The sequence below is a fragment of the Poromitra crassiceps genome, assembly GCF_964638095.1.
Source record: "Poromitra crassiceps genome assembly, chromosome: 3".
NCBI classification, from domain to species: domain Eukaryota; kingdom Metazoa; phylum Chordata; class Actinopteri; order Beryciformes; family Melamphaidae; genus Poromitra; species Poromitra crassiceps.
In genome coordinates, this window is record NC_139625.1 from 39,786,674 (window position 1) to 39,807,846 (window position 21,173).

Here is a 21,173-nt window from a genome sequence, read left to right on the forward strand (position 1 = left end):
CTTGCTGAACACACAGATCGAAGTACGGGGTACGGTGGCACAGTTGGTAGCGCTGTCGCATCACAGCTAGAAGGTCCTGAGTTCGATTCTCGCCTGGGACGCTGGAGTTGTGACCCCCCCATATCTTCAGTGCCTACTGCCCAGGTGGGCTATCTCGTCGAAAGGGCCTTTCTGTGTCGAGTTTGCATGTTCTCCCCGTACCCCCCAGGGGGTTCCTCCGTACATAACCCCCCACTAAAAACATGCAGAAGATCGTCATCCGACCAGTGACGACAACATCTGAAGTTGGTCCAATGATGGTCCAATGATGGTCCCTGGGCGCTGGAAAGAAGCAGCGACCACTGCTCCTGGCCTGCCCCCCAGAGGAAAGGACAAGCCTGGATGGGTCAAATGCAGAGGACATACTGTATTTCACCGGCCACCGTCAGCATGAGTGTGTGTTGTGGCCGCATGCATGTGTTGTAGTGTGTTCGTGTGACAATAAAGACGGGCTTCCATGTGAAATCGTTTTTTTTTTTTTTTTTTTAAGTACAATAAACGTTTGTAAACCACAAACCTCATTTCAGGCATCCAACCAAAAAACTCATCGACTTCCAGACGCGGAAACCCATGCTACCACATTTCCGGCTTTTCGGACTCATTCCTGCGGCACCCTATTGCAGCATCTACATAAGATAACATAACCCTCGCCCCTAAGGGAAGTGATGCGTGCGAGCAGATACAAACTGAGCATAAACAAATGTGTACAGCTGGACGTCATCAGCGCTGTGTGGTGCGGACAGAAATAACGCCGGCACCTGCACAGAATCTCTACGACCCAACAGTGACTGTATTGTTCGGCCGTCAGTCACTGCAGCAGATGGTAATGCTGGGGTGCCTGAGACGGGCTTACGGCGGGTCAGGAGTCCAAGTGGTTTGCAGTGGAGAGTCAACAAGGCCTTATGTTGGCTTCACACGCACGCACACAGTCAACGAGCCTAGTGTAACTCTCACCGTGCTTCTTGAAGATCCTGCTGATTGTCTCGTACACATGCTGCTGCAATTTGGCACTGTTGAAATGGAAGCTGCCCTGGAGGGAGACCAAACAAACAGGCTCTGTTAGGGATCGGGAGGCATCGATTAAGCACTAACAGGCCTTTGCTGCTCGGTTATATGGACCAGATGAGTGAAGCGCCACAGAAGGCACAGAGGGCTTCAGTGCAGCCATTCGTATGTCTGCAGTGACATCTAAAGGTAGAGAGGGGAAATACCGGGGTATGATTCTCTCTGTAGTGTGTACTATGAGGCCAATCCAAGGCAAAATGTTGGGATATACAAAGACTGAGCCACTTAAATCTCAACTAATCTCAACACCGCACTCTTTTGCTTCACGGCCCAGAGCTGTTCCTGGGGGGCTCGGTGTACAATGCATTATGTTCCTTCCTCCATAAATACTTTGCTGTTTTGCCAAGGCTTGACAGCTAAAATTTGCACCATAGTCCACATTTTCTGAAACATATCTCCTCCAGTCTTTCATAATTGTCTCAGCAGAAAAAGCATGAGCAAGAATAGTAGAATCATTTTGCTATGAAGCGTATTTCTACACTTAACATATTGCACAATATGAAGTCAAATAATAACATTTCTGTCTCCCAGATCACATAGTAGACAAATTATGTCCTCCTCTGGTGTAACTGAATCTTCCTGTATTCATAGCCAACAACACAAATTTCTCCTATGGGAGACAAATAAAGTAAGTAACCTTGGCCTTGATCTGACCTTAACTGTGCACAGAGAGATGTTTGGCGTCTAGAAAATGCGTGTGCCATATGGTTCTGATGTTTTTCTTAATACGACATGTTCTTGGTTTAGTTTTATACCAAATAACATTATATTGTTATCTACAAAAAAGGAAACATTGTTTTTCAAATCCTGTATACCAACATTAGATTGTTATCTACAAAAAAGAAATGCATTGTTTTTAAAATCCTGCATACCACAACAAGGTCTACTATAAACTAGAAGGGCCCTCCGAGAGCGCAGACCTCCGCCAAGGTTTGTGCTATTATTGCTTTTTCATGAGCCGATCTCTAACTTAATGGCTTCTTCCTTGGCCCATGCTAGACCCTTCCACGAAGTCTCATGAAAATCGGCCAAGAAGTTTTTCTGTAATCCTGCTAACAAACAGACAGACAAACAAACAACACCGAAAACATAACTTCCTTGGCAGAGGTAATAACTTCCATGGCAGGGGTAATAAAAATCTAGACCACTCATAGCAGTCCTGTGTTCAGTCCAGCACAGAATTAGTACAAGATGAGTTCATGCAAACAACAACATTGCATTTACCGTAATCCATTATCAAAAGCATGGCCAAGTCAAGCGGTAGCCGTACCTTGTGTAGGTCAATGTCGTAGGTGTAGTCCATGACGGGCGAGCTGTGCTGGGCAAACAGCTGGCCCACCATGGTGCGGTAGGCCTTGCCGTTGACGTTGGCCATGGTGTGCTGCAGCACCTGGTGGAGCTCCGACTCCTCCATGTGGGACGGAGGCAGCAGCTCGCTCTTCAGCAGCTCCTGGGCGGTGGGCCTCAGCGCGGGGTCGTGGTTCAGCAGCCACACTATCACCTTCCTCTGGGGAGAGCGGTGGAGAGGGGAGGGCAGGGAGGGATGGAGTCAAAGAGGCAAAGGAGTGAAGAACAGATGGGAAGAAGAAGCTCGGGTCACATATCACAGGCTGAACTGCAGCCGTCCTCACCTCACGTCCTCTCTCGAACTCGGTGAAGTCCTCGGGGAAGTGGATGGCCTCCTGCGGAGTGAAAAGAGATGAGGTCAGTAACAAGTGAGTTCCAAAACCCCCTGCTGAAATTACCTCATGCTGATTGCTCCCATCCCTGAGCCTGGACTCACAGTGCGTAGCTGGCTGAGGACAGAGATGCGCTCGGCCCCGGTGGTCATGGGCCGGTAGGACATCTCAAACAGGATGATCCCCAGGCTGAACAGGTCCACTTTCTGAGGCCGGACAGAGAAGACTGGATGAATACCAGACCCTCCAAAACTGAAGGCTAAAGTAAATGAACACAGCAGACTTTGGGATTTGAGGTAGTGATGACTAACAAGGACAATCAAGAGTTAGAGGCCAGCGGACAAGGTTAAATTACATTTGGCCAGATAACTGTACAGCTGCCAACTGTATTGGAGTAGATAACCATGGTCTGATATGGTACTACCTGGTTGTAGGTGGCCTTGGTGTTTCCTTGAACCTCTGGGCTGACGTAGAGGGCAGTACCAACCATGCCAGTCATGTTTCCTGGAGATGACAGCAATGCAAATGTGACACAAGGTGGCAGGGAAGAACTTGCATATCAGACAACCCCAACATCATGGTGAATAGATTTAGACTCTCACTACCTGTTGGGTCTGATTTGGCCATCATAGCAGATCCACTCTCCTCCACTTCAAATTTACCTGCAGCCTGGAAGAGATAAAGCACATGCATGCACCAGCACCCTGGAGTCTTGTTTCTTCATCAGTCTTTAAATAGCACGACAAAGGCTTAAGTGAACATAGTATCATTGACATCAGTTTTTGTTGTTGATTTTGGCTGCATTTTTTTCTCCCATTTCCCCCTCTATACATAGTATTCCGATGATGTCACAAGCCTTTTTCCTACCAATATGGTGCTACAATACACACAGCTCATTGGCTCTAAGTGTCACTTGATTGTAATCACCTGTTAATTGATCACAATCACCTGTTGTTTTCCTACCAAAATGGCCGTGTGGTGATGTAACAGAATACTATCTATAGAGGGTATGCACTTTCCCACCAGAACACGCCTCCTCAATCAGGAGTGAGTGGCAAAACATTCAGCAGGTTCCTCCCGGTTGTTTGGAGCAGCAGGTGGGTGTGACCCCGCAGTGACTTCTGCCTCACGTGCATACCCTCTATTGTACTTGGCCAACTCCCCTGCTGTCACGGTCGTTGCTCCACACCCTCAACCAAACTGGGGAGAGCGGTTGACTAGCACATGCTTCCTCTGATATATGTGCAGTCGCGAGCCGCTTCTTTTCACCTGACAGCGAGGAGTTTCACCGGCAGGACATAGCGTGTGGGAAGATCATTCTTCTCTTTCCAGCCCCCCCCCCCCCCCCCCCCCCCGACCAGAGGAGGCGCTAGTGCAGCAACCTGGGCACATGCCCCACCACCTTCCCACCCACAGACAAGGCCAATTGTGTCTCTACAGTCAGCGGCTGCGCTGACTGTTTGCCGACACTAAAACATACCTCATTAGCGGGATGGTCTGTAGCCAGGCCAAAGTCTCCAATCTTCACGCGGTCCTGAGAGTCGAGGAAGATGTTGACAGGCTTCAGGTCTCTGTGAATCATCCCCTAAGTGGAGAGGAGGATGCTCTGCTCAATTATGGGTGATTAAAAACACTGCTGGAATTGGGTGGGCTTATTAGTTTTAAAGAGGGCTGGAAACTGAAATCAAACATTGATCTGTAAGAAAATCCTTGAAAACACATCTGTGTAAACATGGTTACGAAATGCTGGATTTCCACGGTGACAACCTGATGAAAGATCGAAGGACGGTGAGTAATTTCTGAAGGGACGATTATGTCATTCACACTTTGTACCTGGCAAAAGAAATTGCCTGGACAGTGGACATTAGTTCACCTCATCTGGTTGTCTGCACTTGGTCTCGCTAAACTGGAATTGACACCTTAAATCCTTTGCTCCCTCTTCTCTTTCTCCATCTCTTTTTATCTCAACTTGGGCAACGTTGCCTCACACCCCGAAACAGACACTGAACTGCCCTTCACATATTACAACGCAAACACATCTGCTCCAAACACACACAAACACAAACACACCTGCTCATGGATGTAAGCAAGGCCGTCCAGTATTTCCCTGAAGAGCCTCCATAACCGGCTGTTGTCCTGGTGCAGGCCTTGGTCTATGGTGTCTCTTAAAGTGCTCTTTTCACAGTATTCCATCTAGGGAGAGCAGAGTGCATGGGTTATATGTCAGACAGAGACCTCTAGTGGTGAATAAGGAGCATGGCGATAAATTAGATAAATCAAATTTTGCCCTTACTTGTATATACAAGTAATGTGCAGGTCGTTCTGAGTCTGTGCTCTCCGTTGTGTCAGTCACTGGCCTTTTGCTTGACTCAACCTGGAGGATACAGAAGCCATTTAATGCACTGTACCCACACTAAGGGCGTTTTCACACCTGTGCTTTTAGTTCGGGTAAATCAGACTCTGGTTCATTTCCCCCTTTGGTGCGATTCGTTTGGGCAGGTGTGAACACAGTACTGTTTGGGCAGGTGTGAACACAGTACTCGCACCAAAATAACCACACCGAGACATGTTAGAGGCCAGTCGGTCCGGTCCCAAACAAAATCTGGAGTGGTTCGTTTGTGGGAACGTGATCCAACTTCGATCCAACCCAACTACAGCATACTACTATAGTACAACTATACTATAGCAGTATAGTATTTTCAGTATAGTCTTTCCAAGACGTACTGTATATTGTCCAGATAATTACAACAGTTCTGACAAATGCCAACTCTGCCATTGCTCCATGTTAAATTGCATAGCAATGTGCACTAGTCCAGAACACAGGACCTTCTTCCTATATTTACTTTCTTACTCCGACTTACTTCAGACATATCTGACCAATAGGAGGACTGACCGTTCACAAGTGGTTTGTAGTGATGCATTTCGGTTCGCTTGGATTTTTCTCTGTGTGAAAAAAACAAAAAACAAAAACAAGAGGAAAACGCTCCAAATTGACAAACTCCTCAACTGATTGGGACCAGAGCAAATTAACCATAAGGTGTAAAAACGGCCTAACATTCACAAACAGTCGCCTACCACCGCGGAGACCGGGGTTCAATTCCCGGCAGCGGTACTTACGGTTTGGTCAGACATTCCTACAGACACAATTGGCCATGTCTGCGGGTGGGAAGCTGGTGGGGTATGTGTTCTGGTCGCTGCACTAGTGCCTCCTCTTGTCGGGGGGACAGCATGCGCTATGTCCTGCCAATGAAACTCCTTGCTGTCAGGTGGAAAAAAGAGGCTGGCCACTGCATGTATCGGAGGAAGCATGCGCTAGTCTACAACTCTCCAGAGTGAAGAGGGGGTGAAGCAACAACCAAGACCGCAGGGGGAATTGGCCAAGTACAATTGTGGAGAAGATATGAGGAAAATAAAACATAAAGCAACAGGTAGAGAGACTGGAGACTGTAGGTCTTCTAACCTGGGATAACTCGTCTGTGCTTTCATCGCCATTGTCAAAGATGATGTCACTCTCCGAGTCATCATTGGATGCCCTACATGTGAATAAAACAATGCTGGTAAATTAACAGGAGTTTGTGTGGAAGAAATTGTGCCTGTATTACCCCACAAAAAGAAACTCACAAAAAGGAGGCGCAGAACACTTCCTCTTCGTCGTCATCGTCGTCATCATCGCTCGACTCGTGTCCGCTGCACTTGGCGCTGGAGGACCTCTCGATGGAGGTGGACCATTCCACGGAGCTGGTCAGGGCCGCGGGCGGGGCGTTGTCCTCCACGTTGTCAGGGAGGCCCAGCTCGTTCAGGCCCAACAGAGGCCCTCTCCCTTGGGCCGGCTTGTCGGCCGTGCTAATGGGGTCGGAGCTGTCGGTGAGGCTCAGCGCCCCCACGGAGGGCGTCTCGTGCTTCTCGATCCACGCGTTGTAGTAGCGAACGATGTTCTCGTGGTTGAGGCGCGAGAGCAGCGTCACCTCGCCCTTGATCCGTCTGAACTGCTTGCTGGCTGGATTGACCTGGATGCGCTTCACAGCATAGTAGCAACCGTCCAGATTGTTCTGAACCTGGGGGAGCAGGAGAAGGCCAGTGGATGAAGCAAAAAGGACAAAGAAGAGAGGCGTGTATGGCGTGTGAAAAAGAGCGCACCTTAATAACGGCACCAAACGCTCCTTTTCCCAGTAGCTGGAGCTCCTCAAACTCAGTGAAGTAACGGGAAAACTGATTCTGCACCCCGGAGCTGAAGGGAGCATTGAGGATGTGGCTCCGAGGGATGACCGACGACGCAAAGTCCACAGCCAGGTCTGGGAGATAACAACAAATACAGGAATAAAAAAAACTTTATGAACACTGACTCATACCGCATTCAAGACAACTCGGACCGCCGTAAGTTTCAACACGGACCCTCCGGCCCGGACAGGTTTGCGTTCACGCTGCACCTCCCGCTCGGGGGGTAAACCAAACTGTTGCCATAGCAACCCGCGTTAGCATGATAGCTACCTACTAGCGAACAATGCTAACCGAACATGCTGAATGCTGAATTTCACACAGAGCGAAACACAGATGACACAAACACATAATATGAAACGTTAACATTAAATAATTAAGACCTCAAATTGTGTTAAAACATCAACAAACGTCTTTATAATAATTCTGTGATTATCATTAATGATGCAAGTTGCCATTTTGATGTGGCTGTGACGTCAACTCGGAGAACCCGGAGCTCTGGCTGATACACGAATTTCCGTTCAATTCACTTTTTACAGGTCGGAACCCATTTTTTCCAGCGGTCCGAGTTTATTTATTTATTTTATTGTATTAGTTTATTTGGCAGGGACATATACAAGAAACATTAAACCCCATAGGGGAAGAGATGCTTTGCAACAGATTTAGCCATAGGCTACTTTCCATCTGGAGTCCCTGGGCAGGTGGATACAAAGGCCATTCAGAGTTAAAAAAAACAAACAAACACAAACACACAATAAAATACATAAAGTGTAAAAAACAGGGAAAGGGCACAGGTCAGTATGAGATAGATAATAGTATAAAAAGATAAAATACATACATGCAAGCCAAGAATAAAACACCACACACGTGCGTGCGCGCGCGCGCGCGCCCAAACACGCACACACACACACACACACTAGGGCATTTACAGACTAGTCGACTAGTAAAACCACTAGTCGTTTATTTATTTATTTTTTATTTATTTTTATCTTTAAGAAAGAACATGAGGTATTTCCACAACATACATGGACTATCATATCCCATATCCCATATCCCCAACAAAGAACATCAAAACACAACAAAACAAAACAAGAAAACTGCATAAGATACACAATAATCCAAGAACAAACAAGACTATTGGACAAACAACCAAACAAAAACAATGCATTCAAAGTAAATACATAGATCTTGCCCTGTTGGCAGCTAGGAAATGCATAGCTTTAAATTGGAAAGCATCCAATCCCCCAGCTGTAGTTCACTGGTGGAATGAACTCTCAAGCTACCATACGTTGGATAACATTTACTACAAGAGCAAAGGCAGATTCTTAGACATCCCCAAAATATGGCAACCACATACAGAGTTTGACTTTAAGAACTTTTTACCCCAGTGTCATTAGGCTCCTATCAGGATAGGAGCTGAATGCATTGTTTTTGTTTGGTTGTTTGTCCAATAGTCTTGTTTGTTCTTGGATTATTGTGTATCTTATGCAGTTTTCTTGTTTTGTTTTGTTGTGTTTTGATGTTCTTTGTGGGGGATATGGGATATGATAGTCCATGTATGTCGTGTAAATACCTCATGTTCTTTCTTAAAGATTAAAAAAAAAAAAAAAAAAAATAGTCGACTACCTTTAGGGACGACTAGTAAAATTCACTAGTCGTGAATGCCCTAACACACACACACACACACACACACACACATTTAGTCGTGAATGCCCTAACACACACACACACATTTATATAGTACTGTATGTGTATATATCATAAGAGACAGTGATGCTGAATAATTTTTTTTTTTTTTTTTTTTTTATTGATTTAAATATTTTACATAAGGAAGAAAAACATAAGAACCACAAACATCTACAAAAAAACACAAATACAAAATATATACACAGACAAGACACCCACCCACACATATAATTGGCTAGCTCAATCAGGTTCATTATGTCTTCTTAGTTCAAATGATAGTTTTTGTTTTTTTAAACAGACAAATGTGTAGTAGATGTTTTTTTTACGGGTACACCCATAGCCGCGGGAAGTCATGTATACTGGGGGGGGCTGAGAAAAAAAGAGGGAGGGGAACGCGAATGAACAAGCAGGAATGGCGGTGAGCAACTATATAGTGTATACAGCTGAGCAGTGCAGCGCCAGCTAATCACCATGGCAACAGTAAACAATCAACGAGGTAGAAGAAAGTGAAGCGCGCACATATAGCCAGAAAAATGCAGCATGAAAAGCAGCAAGGCACAATCACAGATGTATGCTGCACAGCAGCAGCTTTAATAACCACCTTCTCTCTGAGAGCTGCTGTTTTCATGCCTTCTTGGTCGAATCTCCTCTTTATTTCCCATGTAACCAAGTCCACTGCCTCATAAAACTCATGTCTCCATGATTGTTGCACAACTTCTCCCTACCTTTTTCAGATCCTCAAACTATGCAAATCTCTCTTATCTACCACTTTCTCATGTGCGTAAAACACACACATGGAATGTGCGCACGGCGGCGCAAGCACATTAATGTAAGACTCACAATGTATTTAGCCAATATATCATCAGCAGATTCACAACTTAAACAACGACGAATAGAGCGCACAAATAAAGCTTGTTTACCTTTCAGAAGTGGACACCGGCGGGGGCCTGCATCAGCAAATGTCTTTAAATAAATCCAATAATAAATCCAAATCCATCTTGTTTCATTGTAGGCTACTACTGCAGAGGTACCGTAGTTTCAACTTTGAGAAACTTCAGATATTGTATATTGGAATTCTGGTCTCTCCAATGAATGGGCAGGCAAAGTGCGCACTGCGCACCGCACAGGGAAACCGATTGTTTTGGAATCCAGAAACAACGCTAGAATATCGCGCTAATTTAATGATTACACTAATAGGCCTATTGTCTGGTACACACATATGAGCACATGGCCTAGGCTACCTTAACCGAAAGTTAATGATAGCTGATAGTAAATTAGTCTACTTGTAGGCTATGTAATTTCATTTACTCCGTGTTCCTTTTCCTCAATCAACCTAATGGAGAAGGCATGATGACCTGCCCTCCTCTGCATCTGATTGGCTAGTAGTAGTAGTGCTTGTTTAGGCATGAGAAGTGATGATTGGTTGGGTTAGGGTAAGGATATCAGGGTAAGCCAATCAGAGGTATAGTAGGGCGGGCGGTTCATGCCGCGAACAGCGGGGAGAGCATGGATCTGCATGGAGCCTGCAGGCTCGTGGCCACAGACTCACAAGGCAAAATATATTTTGGGTCCTGCCAGCAGAGGGTGCAGGCGCACCTGCAGCACCGGTACTTCCCGCGGTTATGGGCACACCTGCTCTAAACAGCTGTTGACACATCACAGCTGTCAGTTGACACTTCTGAGGAAGACTGCAGTCAGTCTTCATGTCAGTCATGTCAGTCGAAACTGCCAAGGTAAAAAAACATCTACTACACATTTGTCTGTTTAAAAGAAACAAAAACTATCATATAATTGGCTAATTGTGAATAAAATCTGAAATCACCTTCTGGACTATTATCCTGGTACTCTGGCAGGGCTTTAGGCAGTGGAGGGTTGAGGAAGGAGTGGTCCATGAGCTGCTGAGTCGTCCAGCGATCAGCATCATTCAGGCACACACACCTGTAACACACAAACACAAAGAGTACAATGGAAAAATCCTACGGAAGGTTCCACAGTGCAGTGGCCTCTGTATGAATGAAACGGTCATTCAACTCGAACAATCCTGCTGCACTGGTCCATTGTAGCTTTGGGTGGTCAAAATCTAACGCACACTGTGTTGGTGGGCATCCTGCCACCAACAGGCAGACATAGCAAAAGCAAGAAGGGTCAGAATACTCCAAATAAACCTTGAAGTTTTCAGTTTTTATGACATTTAGCATGAAGGGAAAATAAATAAGTAACTAACTAGGAGGCACTCGGTAGAGTGCATACCTCCGACAACCTTTCTACAAAGTTTTGTTTTGTTACATGACTCCATTTGGAAGTTAGGCTCTTTTTTGTGTTTGGCCATGCCCATTGCCACGCCCCCTTTTGGCACTGGATGTGGAAAGATAATCATTCTTCCTTGACACATGACCAACCTTTCCACTAGGGTGGCAATGTCATGCTTTTTCCTTAACCATTAGTTGAACATGGTAACCATCATCAATTAATCGGATAATCATTACCGCTGCGTACCGGGGGGAAGAGGGGGTGAACGTTGCATGTAATTGTGCTTCTTGGGGGGACGCGACAGCCTGGTTCTCAAGTTAGTTAAGTAGCTCATGTAAACCCTGGCCTCCGTTGGCGGAGGTAACTGGCCAACTGGAAGAGGTAATGAACTGCCACCACTACAAAATTATAACAGCCATGGATGGAAGCCTAGCCAAGCTCATGTTCTAAGAGGTTGGTTTGGTGTCCATCCATCCGTACCTGTTGAGGAAGTCCTGGAAGTCAGCAGGCAGGCTGGATGGCACTGTCACCGGATACTCCTTTACCTCCTTGCCCTGGCTCAGAGCCAGAAGCATCAGCCCCAGGCTCCACACGTCACCCTTCTTGCCCGTTTTCGTTGGCATCGCCGTCTCCTCGCAGAAGCGCACGTGGGCTTTGTGCTCAAAGATGTCTTCTTTGCAGATATCAGCCAGTCTCTTTGATAAGCTGTAAGCGGTCAGGCGGACATTTCCCTGGGAGTCTAACAGCACGCTAGAGGGCCCCAGCTGTTTGTGGACCACAGAGTTGGAGTGGAGGTAGTCCAGGGCAGCCAGGAGCTGGGCTGTGTGCTGACGGAGCCTGTCCAGAGGGATGGGGGTGTGGTTGACCAGACTTTGGTTCAGGTTGGTCCCGGCTATATGTTCTACCAGCAGGTTAACCACCAGGCAGTCCTCCCTCTCGCTGGAGGTCAGTGCCTGGTAGTGCACCAGGTTCGGGTGCTCCAGCTTCAGCAGGGAGTTCAGCTCACTCTCTGCCCCATGGATCTGCAGAGGAGACAGTGTAGGTGGATATGTTTTAAATGATAGGGACAATAGATAGCAGGTACTTTGTGTCTTTCAAAGGCAGTAAAGTTGATTCTACTAACCTAACTGACTCCAATGAAAAATATGGTTTGACTTTTATAACTCTGGAGTTCTTCCTAAATACTTGCCTGCTTTTTGCAGTTCTCAATCTTGCCCTTCTCCTCGTTGGTAAAGAACTTGCCCATCTTCTTGTTCCAGCATAGCGACCACTCATAGATCACAGCAAAGTCTCCCGAATTCACCTCAAATCCATAATAAACACTACAGCCGAGCTTCTCGCTTTCACCTGTCAGAAGCATCAACACAAACATACAAGGCAGAAAAAACCATGTTGCATCAGACTCATGAATGTAGACAAGCAGAACACAAGAAGCAATCTAAGTGGCGAGTGGTGACATCTTCTCAGTCAGGTCTTACCTATGCATTTTCCTCTGTGGACAACAAGTTCCCCAACTGTGCTGTTGCTGAAGTGAAGAAGCTCTTGGGAGTGCTGGATGTCTTCATTGACTGTGTCACGTCTGGTAAAGCAGAAAACCCATTAAAAAAGCATTACAACAGCGTTGCTAAAACATGGTGGTAAGCAGTTTATGAAATGTAACTTTTGTCACACCTGGACTGGAAAACAAAAACAAAATTAAACTGCAAAGAATCATTTTCACCAGCCAAGATAAAGAAAATACAGAGCCCCTAAAGTCCTAAAAGGTGGTATTTTGTGTTTGTGCGAACAAGTTATTATCCTGTGCGCACAAGACATGGATCTTGTGCAAACATGATAAAAAATATCACCTTTCGGGAGTTTAGGGACACTGTAAGAATATATATTTTTCATTGAAATATATTACCGTTGCTTACTTCAGTGCCGTTTTGTGTATATAATCCGATAATGTGTGTTTATTTAAAATGGGTTCACTCACTATTGTAGATAGATCACATTATGAAGTGCAACAAACTCAGGTATTTAAATGTCTCAATTAGCCTATTTCACATCTCACCCAATTCACCCATTTTGTGTATGCAGGAAGTAAAACAGGTGCAAGCAAGACACTAATTAAGGTTTCCAATTTCCAATCCATTTGGTGTTCCAGTGCCAGGGCTCTAATTAGTGTCTTGCTTGCACCCGTTTTACTGCCTGTCTTTTAGACACAAAATGGGTGAATAGACCCTTCTCACGGGGGCCATTTTGTGTTGAAAAGGCAGGTGCAAGCAAAACACTAATGAGGGTTTCCAACTTCCATGATTGGAATTTGGAAACCCTCATTAGTGTTTTGCTTGCACCTGTGTTTATTCTGCCTTTTCGACACAAAATGGCCCCGTGAAAAGGGTCTATTGGGTGGGATGTGAAATAGGCGAATAACGGTCAATGTAGCAGGTGAAACTTATTAATTTATCTGCCAAAAGACAAGGTTTATCAGCATTTGGGGCTTGGTGAGTGTTAATGTCAGACCCTAGTGATAAGTGTTTTAGGTGTGATTGTGGTCACTATGTGTGTTCCATACCTGTGACGGGTATTCGAGGTAGTCCGCCGCCGGCTACCGGCTCCTTTCCTGAGTTCACTCAGCTCAGGCGGAGCTCCAGTTGTGCTGGGTGGGCTCCTCCCCAGTACATTTGGGGAGCTAGGAGGAACCGGCTGCTCCATACTCTCAAGCCGCTCCTGTGAATATAAAGCCACACAACATACATCCAAACATTACTTTTGACTTATTACTTTTCTGTAGAGATCAGTAACAACTGTATTCAAGCATGTAAGAACTATGTAACTCAGGCACCAGTTTGGCCATTTCCTTCCTCCTCCTCTCCTCTCGTTTCTCCTCCTCTCGTCTTTGGATTTCAGCAATGATCTCTTTTTCCTGAGAAGATGAAAAGGACCACAGTCAACATCCTACTGTCAGTTGTGCACTGACTCTGATGTGTGTGTGTGTGTGTGTGTGTGTGTGTGTGTGTGTGTGTGTGTGTGTGTGTGTGTGTGTGTGTGTGTGTGTGTGTGTGTTCCTAACCGTTTCCTCCTCCTGCTTGCGCTGCTGGTCAAGCCTCTGCTGCTCCTGCAGGGCCAGTTTCTCCTGGTGCCTGCGCTGGTTCTTCAGCATTTCCTCGTGGAAGGAGCTTGATGGAGGCTGGTTGTGCTCACTCAGGAAGCCCTGCACATGGTCTGCTAGCTCATAGATCATCACCTAGACAAACGGGAAATTGTGTTCCTGCTGGTCTCTGTGTGTGTGTGTGTGTGTGTGTGTGTGTGTGTGTGTGTGTGTGTGTGTGTGTGTGTGTGTGTGTGTGTGTGTATATATATATATAAACTTACGAAAAAGTTAACAAGGAGAGGTTTGGTTGCATTGAATAGTTTATGTTACTGAGGAGGTTGGCATTGCCTTTTGTCCCAACTCAAATTACTTCCTCAAACTAAAAAGAGTTTCCACATTCTGTCCCACTTGTTGGAGACATATTTATACCCCGTTCAAGACACGACACGTGTGTGTGTGTGTGTGTGTGTGTGTGTGTGTGTGTGTGTGTGTGTGTGTGTGTGTGTGTGTGTGTGTGCGCGTGTGCGTGTGTGTGTGTGTCCTCACCTCCCCACATCGCAGTGTTGCCAGCTTGGCGAGCTCTGTCTGAAGGCTCTGGAGGTTTTCATTTGAGAGACCTTTAGCATTCTTCAGCTCCAGCTCCGGAGGCCTGTCGGTGCCGCAAGATGTTAAGTTACCAAGAGTCACTAAGCCACTGAGATGCCTCCAGCCTTATATCATATTCTGGTTTCTATGGATTTTGTTTGTTCTTTCCCGTTTTTATCAAATGAGATTTTCATTTGGTTTTTGTGCGGTTTTTCCCATGTTCTTCATTGAGTCTAAGGTTGGGGAAGGTCGTTGTAATTTATTGTGTTCCAACATGGGCATATGAAGCCATCTGAGGACTAAACACGACTTGTCTATTCTAAGGACAGCTGTAGCCATCCTTCATAGTTAAGAGCAGTTGGCTTATGAGTATGGATGCCTTGCAGTGCAGTGTCAATATTGGCACATACATTACAAGGGTCAATACTTACACATCAGGATATATGGGCAGGCATTTGACCTGCAAGTCCACAGTCACGTAGCATTCCTGTCCGTTGCTCAGTCCATTGGGCCGCAGGCAGAGGTACACCTCTGGGGGCCTTTTAATCTGGAATTAAAGTAAACAAACCTGTGATTGGTGAAATTATCACATTGGCTAATTTGGCTAACATTACGACACTGAAAGAGCAGCGCTTTATTAGGAACACCTGTCCTGGACAACTGCTTAATCATGCAATTATCCAGTCAGCCAATCATGTTTCAGCAGTGCAGTGCATAAGATCACCAGATACAGGTCAGCAGCCTCAGTTAATGTCAGAACGGGGGGGATTTGATCACACTCAGTGACTTTGACCATGGCTGTTGGTGCTCTGATTTGAGTATTTCTTAAACTGCTGATCTCCTCCTGGGACTTTCAGGTCAGAGGAGAATGGCCAGATTGGTTGGCGCTGACAGAGAAAGGCTACAGTAAATCAGATCTCGAACCTGGGGGAGGTATGTGTCACTTTGGTAGCTGATAGTATTAGTACTGACTGAGCACTTAAGAACACCGTGTTCCTAATAAAGTGCTCGGTGAGTGTATATCGTTGAGCTGACACTGTCAATTTGCTAAAGGCCTATGTATCGTACCTTCCATGGGTCTTTGTTCCGCAAATCCTCAAAATCATCCCCGAAGATAGACGCGAGTGCCTCTAGCTCGTTCTCCTGCTGAACAGAGTAGTCGTCTGTCTGACTGCTCATTCTTCTGCCTCACTACATGGCACAGCCCTCACGTCAGCTCACACCCCAAGAAAACTAGGAAGCGTCCCGGGCCGTCGCGAGCCGCCCTCAGCTGGCTAGCTGCTCCCTTCTGAACTCCACTCCTTGAGGAGAAGGAGCGTTTATACTGTCCGAATGATGCCACAAACCACTACCTTTAACTTAGCACGTTGAACATAGGAGCTAGGCTACCATAACAATGTTGCTGCGACTGGCGCATGCCAGTTGCGAGCACGGATCTCCTCTGCTAGGATTTCTTATTCTTTTGGTTTCCGGCAGACTCGGCACGGGTTAGTGCACTGCTGCCTCACACTGGTGTAAATACGTCATTGCACATTTTACCCTTCGTGACCTACTTTTTGATACAGATCTGTGCAGCCCACTGCAGATACTCGTGTCAGAACCGGTCAGAACGTGCATCTCTTGGTGCTCTCCAAGGTGCTGATCCTCTCATTTGGACTTGGGTGCTCACTGCATCCTGACAAAATGTATTAATGATTAGTCATGTTGAATGGCCAATTTACACTCAATAGGCTGTGTTACCTTCATTATAAGGCTCAAATATGTTTTGCAGCTCCAGATAGATTTTTCGTCCCCCGGGGGCGGCAAAAACGGCTCTTTTGATAGTAAAGGTTTCCTACCCCTGGGTTAGGGTCTCTGGGCTAGGATGGTCCACAAAATCAATGTCAATAATCTGGGCGCAGCTATTTCACATTCGCGCTTGTTTTTTTAAATAAAAAATATTTACTTTCTGCTTTTAATTTATACCATCTGAAAAAGTAGAACTGACGCCATGAATTGAGAAAACTTTAAAGTAGGCTAAATTAAAATTGTAGAGCAATCAGTTGCAAAGTAAACAGGTCAATGCATTATCACATTCATATACAAAAAATCACACCCCAGGTTTGAAGTAAGCTGTGCAGACATCATCAGCCACTTGGTGATTGTGGGATATGACTTAATCAGTCTTCTTCTTCTTCTTCTGTGGTGTTTTATGGCAGGTGGCATCCTTTATGTTGCATTACCACTTCCTTCTGGATTTATCCATCCACTGTTTCCCTACATTCTCACTCAATTTCCCTTCATCAGTCACATCACTCGATGATTGTGGGGCATGACATCATCAGTGGGTATGACATTATCGATCAGGACCGAGAGACAGACGTCCGTGCCATAACGGACAGGACAGTCCCACCAATCGATGATTGTGGGGTTGGCGCCCACAGGACATTGTGGGAGATGTTCCATGCCATAACGGACAGATGGGACACACAAAGTCAGTTATGCACTCCTTAAAAAGTAAGCAATTGCTACATTCTTTATTCGGTATGAATCATTACAGCACCATCGCAAAATCCAAAGTCCTAAAAACCACTTGGAACAGGACTATATATTGGCATGTTTTTCCTTTTCTCCTTTGGCACTTTGGAACAAATATATGAAGCTAACCTCCCATTCAGTTTGAAATTTGGGATGATCCGTATCCAGGATGGAACTCCCCAGTATCCATACTAACAAAAACAACAACAAAAAGCATCATGCAGCACGCAGGTCCACCTGGAATTTGGCTAGAAGACTGAGATGGTCAGAGGGGAATATCTGATTGGGCAAATCCGTTCATTGACCAAAGGTCGGCCTCTGATAGGAGGGAGAGGCAACCAATCAGCTTTAGACCTCCACTCACCAGGTGGCCAGCTTTATGATCAGAGGAGTCATGTTTGAGATAGTAGAAGATGTAATCGACTGTAGCTCCCACTTCAATGTGCAGGGTCGTCACCTCCAAGTGGCCGGAGCCTGGGAGAATGTGTGTGATTGAACCCATGACTGACGTGTGTGTGATTGAACCCATGACTGACGTGTGAGTGATTGAACCTGTGAAACTTTGTCTGATTTTCCCTGGAAGGGTCTGGTGTGTTGTCAGTGATACCTGGGATCAGAGCCAAGTCTGGCCGGGGGACGGACACATGCGGCTGAACAGGAGCGCCGCTGCTGCAGGAAGTCATGGTTGTACTGAAGTTTCCCTGATTCCTGGGATCTCCAACGTCTCCTTGCTAGTGGTGTACTGGCATTTGTCAGTGATTCCCAGAGAGCTGGGCCACAGGGGGTAAACAGTATGTGACAGGCTTTGTGTGACAGATCCTCTTGACCTGATATCATCCAGGCTTCTAGACCGCGGTACAACAACTGGCCGTTGGTGATCAGCTGGTACAGAGGCATGTTCGGCACAGAGTTAAAGTCCCCGCACAAGACGACGTTACAGCGTTCCTCTCTGGCCTCACAGGACTTGACCACGTTGTCGATCTCCTCCAGCACTATGGCCAACTGAGCCAGCTTCACGTCGCCCCTTCTGGGGTTGAAGAGCAGGTGGGTGTTGGCCACGCAGAGGGGTGGGCCCTTCGCCTTGACCTCTGACCCCTGGGTGACGAGTGGCTGGAGCAGCAAGACGATGCCCACATTGTCCCTGTCCAGCAGCACCGTCTCTGGCCTGAGGAACTCCAGCAGTCTGACTGAGCACTCTGAGAAGACCGAGCACTCTGAGAAGCCATCACCACGGTAGCAGGTTGCACAGCCGTCTGTCTTGGTCCCTGTGTGCCGCTTGTGTGTAAAGCCCCTGGTTGGCTTCCAGGAGGTCCTGAGCTAGGAGGTTGTAGGACATGACAGTGAAGTTGAACAAGGCCATTTGTACAAGCAGAAGCTCTGGAAAGGCTCCAGTGGAGTGACTGCAGTGGCGTGTTCATCCCCCTCCCACACACCAATTATTTTGAAGGCCAGCATTGCCTGTAATGGGTTGTAGTAGCCATCACTCACCACTGGACACACCACAATTCAGTCTATGACATCACTGATGATGTCACAATGTCTACTATGACATCATCAGTCACCACTAGCCCCCAGGCTGGGCATGCTCTGGCCACCACGCGACGATTTTGGGGCATGACATCATCAGTGAGTATAACATCATCAGTCGGTGGCGTGTGCATGCTCAGTTGATGGAATGTCTTTGTGTGGGCCGCCGCCGCACGAATCGTCGCCTATTATATTAGTAAAATGTTGTAAGCTCTAGGTTAGATTAGATTAGGTTAGATTAGCCTTTATTGTCTCCCTTAGGATAAATTTGTCTCGGGCATTCAAGAGAACATACAGTAGGTTGCGTCATAGCTCACACACTGCATGTACAATCATACTACAATTAACATTCAATACGATATCCCTATACATCAAAAACATACACAACAAGAGTATTATCTAATATTGCACAATGCCCTGTACAAAAGAAATGTTACCCCTCCATGAGAAACAGGTTTGATGATGAAATGAAAAGTTAAATATTGCACCGCTGCCCTAGAAGATATTGCGTAATAAACTGGAGTGTTAGGTATTGTACAGATGCTCTACAATACATCATCTCTTACTGTGAAGTAGTTTGACAGTGGGACAAAAGAAAATGTACCTGTTCAGCTTACAGTTTGGTAACCTGTACGTTCTGCCTGCCGGCAGCAGCTCATACTCTGTATGAAGGATGTGGTTTGGGTCGCAGGTGATTTGAAGGCCCTGCTTCCTTGCTGTCTCCTCGAAAATCTCCTGGAGAGAAGAGGAGGGGTGCATGCCAATCATTTGACCAGAAACTGATTAGAGAGAGCACTAGATGGTGTGTGTGTGTGTGTGTGTGTGTGTGTGTGTGTGTGTGTGTGTGTGTGTGTGTGTGTGTGTGTGTGTGTGTGTGTGTGTGTGTGTGTGTGTGTGTGCCCACTTCGGACCCACATCCGACCGTAAACAGCGCGCGCTGGCAAAAAATAACACATTTGATTTGAGAATGGAATCATCTTATTGATGAAATATTGATTAATTGATATGCAAAATGGATATGCACCTTTTATGGAATGAACCCCATCAAGTTTCATTCAAATTCAATCGTCATATTCTGTGGGATATTTTAACATAATGTAGTGTTCCATTTGAGCTTCAAAGTTTGAGAGGGTACACTGTCTCTTGTTGTTGGCAGAAACCCGTGATCATAAATAACGCCTCCTTTCTGTCATGCAATATGAATCCAATCTATTAAACCAATCTCCTTTGTCATGAAAATATCTGCAAGATGCTTATGAGCTCTGCGCTACAGAAGCCAGTGTGGTTGTGATGGAAGGCTCAGCCCCTGCCTCCAGCACATATCTACAGAACCCAGTGTGGTTGTGATGGAAGGCTCAGCCCAGCCTGCATCCAGCACATATCTATGGAGATATAGAGGAAATACCGCTATAAATAGGAGGCTCTGGTGTCTGGTGGGACAGCCTAGAGCAGAGGAATGCTCTCACATACCCCCAGCTATGATATGACCTAACATATTTCACACTGCTTTTACCTCAGAGTCCCTCTGCCTGGGCCAACTGTCTTAAAAGTAGTCTTAAAAGTTACTATTATTCATGGTGTTGCCTGACCAGTAACCATATATAATGTTTTATTTGGTAGTAATGGTGTACACTGTCCAAGTCTGCAACATTCCTGAATAGATGAGAGTATTTCCTCTTAAGGTACAGTATACATCCAGGATAATGTACTGGAAAGTGGGTGGGACAAATATGGAGCTCCTGTTTGCAAAGCTGCCGCTCGGGAACCTCAGTGGCTGCACATAGTGACACTGCTGCTCACCATAACCCTACAAGGAGACAGCTGGGCCAATCAGGAGCGAGCTGAGACCGGCCACCACTCAGACAGCCAGACCAGAGAGAGAGACTGGTATTACCATCAGCTGTTCCACGCGTTAAGGAGGCTCAGCGTGCATACCGACAGCACGGCCTACTACTGACATGTACAATGTTCTCATCTCCTTAACAAGACACCAGTCACACCGTCCCCACTGGGTCATCATACTAGGCCTTCTAGGTGGTTATGAGTGTGCTAAAATGTAGATGTGTTCCCATCTACTGTACAGTCTCCCAGATGTGTGATGGAGAAGAAAAGAAAAAAAGATTGTATGACATGGATCCTGTGTATTAAGTTTGACATAAGCATATCACTTCACGGTCTAAAATAAATGATTATACTTCAACACACATGATTACACGTGCGACTAAGGCATGAAGTTATATGCAGTATTTCATGTGAATGTTCATGAGATATGCTTACATCTTTGAACAATTGCTCTTTTGATAGTGCTTTCGTAAATTTGTATTTGTATTCATTTTGTTTTATTTTATATAAATACAAATGAGCATGGGATCAGAATGAGGGAAAACTTTGATTTGATGAGACCCCCTCCCCCCGTCATGTCAGTAGCTACGAATCATTATTCCAAATCACATTACCTTCTAATCTTTATGTCCTCTACCGATATTTCATTTAAAGTGTATCAGTCTTGTATGGCTCAATGAAGCATCTCTTCA

At 45.9% G+C, this 21,173-nt stretch overlaps 1 protein-coding gene and 1 pseudogene across 3 annotated transcripts in view; both read right to left on the reverse strand.

Annotated features, from left to right (window-relative positions):
• eif2ak4 (eukaryotic translation initiation factor 2 alpha kinase 4) overlaps nt 1-15,909 on the reverse strand; it is a 43,656-nt gene extending 27,747 nt beyond the window's left edge. For both annotated transcript variants that reach the window (XM_083632491.1, XM_083632490.1), the window contains exons 1-22: nt 15,664-15,909; nt 15,027-15,142; nt 14,557-14,659; nt 13,990-14,163; nt 13,762-13,842; nt 13,492-13,646; nt 12,413-12,513; nt 12,124-12,281; nt 11,415-11,956; nt 10,507-10,622; nt 6,921-7,075; nt 6,405-6,838; nt 6,244-6,316; nt 5,077-5,157; nt 4,854-4,976; nt 4,264-4,368; nt 3,389-3,452; nt 3,208-3,287; nt 2,888-2,989; nt 2,736-2,786; nt 2,375-2,611; nt 994-1,069 (exon numbers count right to left, since the gene is read on the reverse strand). In XM_083632491.1, the coding sequence (XP_083488617.1) occupies nt 994-1,069; nt 2,375-2,611; nt 2,736-2,786; nt 2,888-2,989; nt 3,208-3,287; nt 3,389-3,452; nt 4,264-4,368; nt 4,854-4,976; nt 5,077-5,157; nt 6,244-6,316; nt 6,405-6,838; nt 6,921-7,075; nt 10,507-10,622; nt 11,415-11,956; nt 12,124-12,281; nt 12,413-12,513; nt 13,492-13,646; nt 13,762-13,842; nt 13,990-14,163; nt 14,557-14,659; nt 15,027-15,142; nt 15,664-15,774 (3,238 nt within the window). In that variant the 5' untranslated portion in view covers nt 15,775-15,909. The remainder of the gene's footprint in view (nt 1-993; nt 1,070-2,374; nt 2,612-2,735; nt 2,787-2,887; nt 2,990-3,207; nt 3,288-3,388; nt 3,453-4,263; nt 4,369-4,853; nt 4,977-5,076; nt 5,158-6,243; nt 6,317-6,404; nt 6,839-6,920; nt 7,076-10,506; nt 10,623-11,414; nt 11,957-12,123; nt 12,282-12,412; nt 12,514-13,491; nt 13,647-13,761; nt 13,843-13,989; nt 14,164-14,556; nt 14,660-15,026; nt 15,143-15,663) is intronic.
• A 1,419-nt stretch (nt 15,910-17,328) lies between these two features.
• On the reverse strand, nt 17,329-19,407 carry LOC310773102 (protein angel homolog 1-like; annotated as a pseudogene). Its single transcript has 2 exons — nt 19,244-19,407; nt 17,329-18,424 (listed from the first exon to the last, which is right to left on the reverse strand). The product of its transcript is annotated as a protein angel homolog 1-like (transcript).
• Between the last annotated feature and the right edge of the window lie 1,766 nt (nt 19,408-21,173).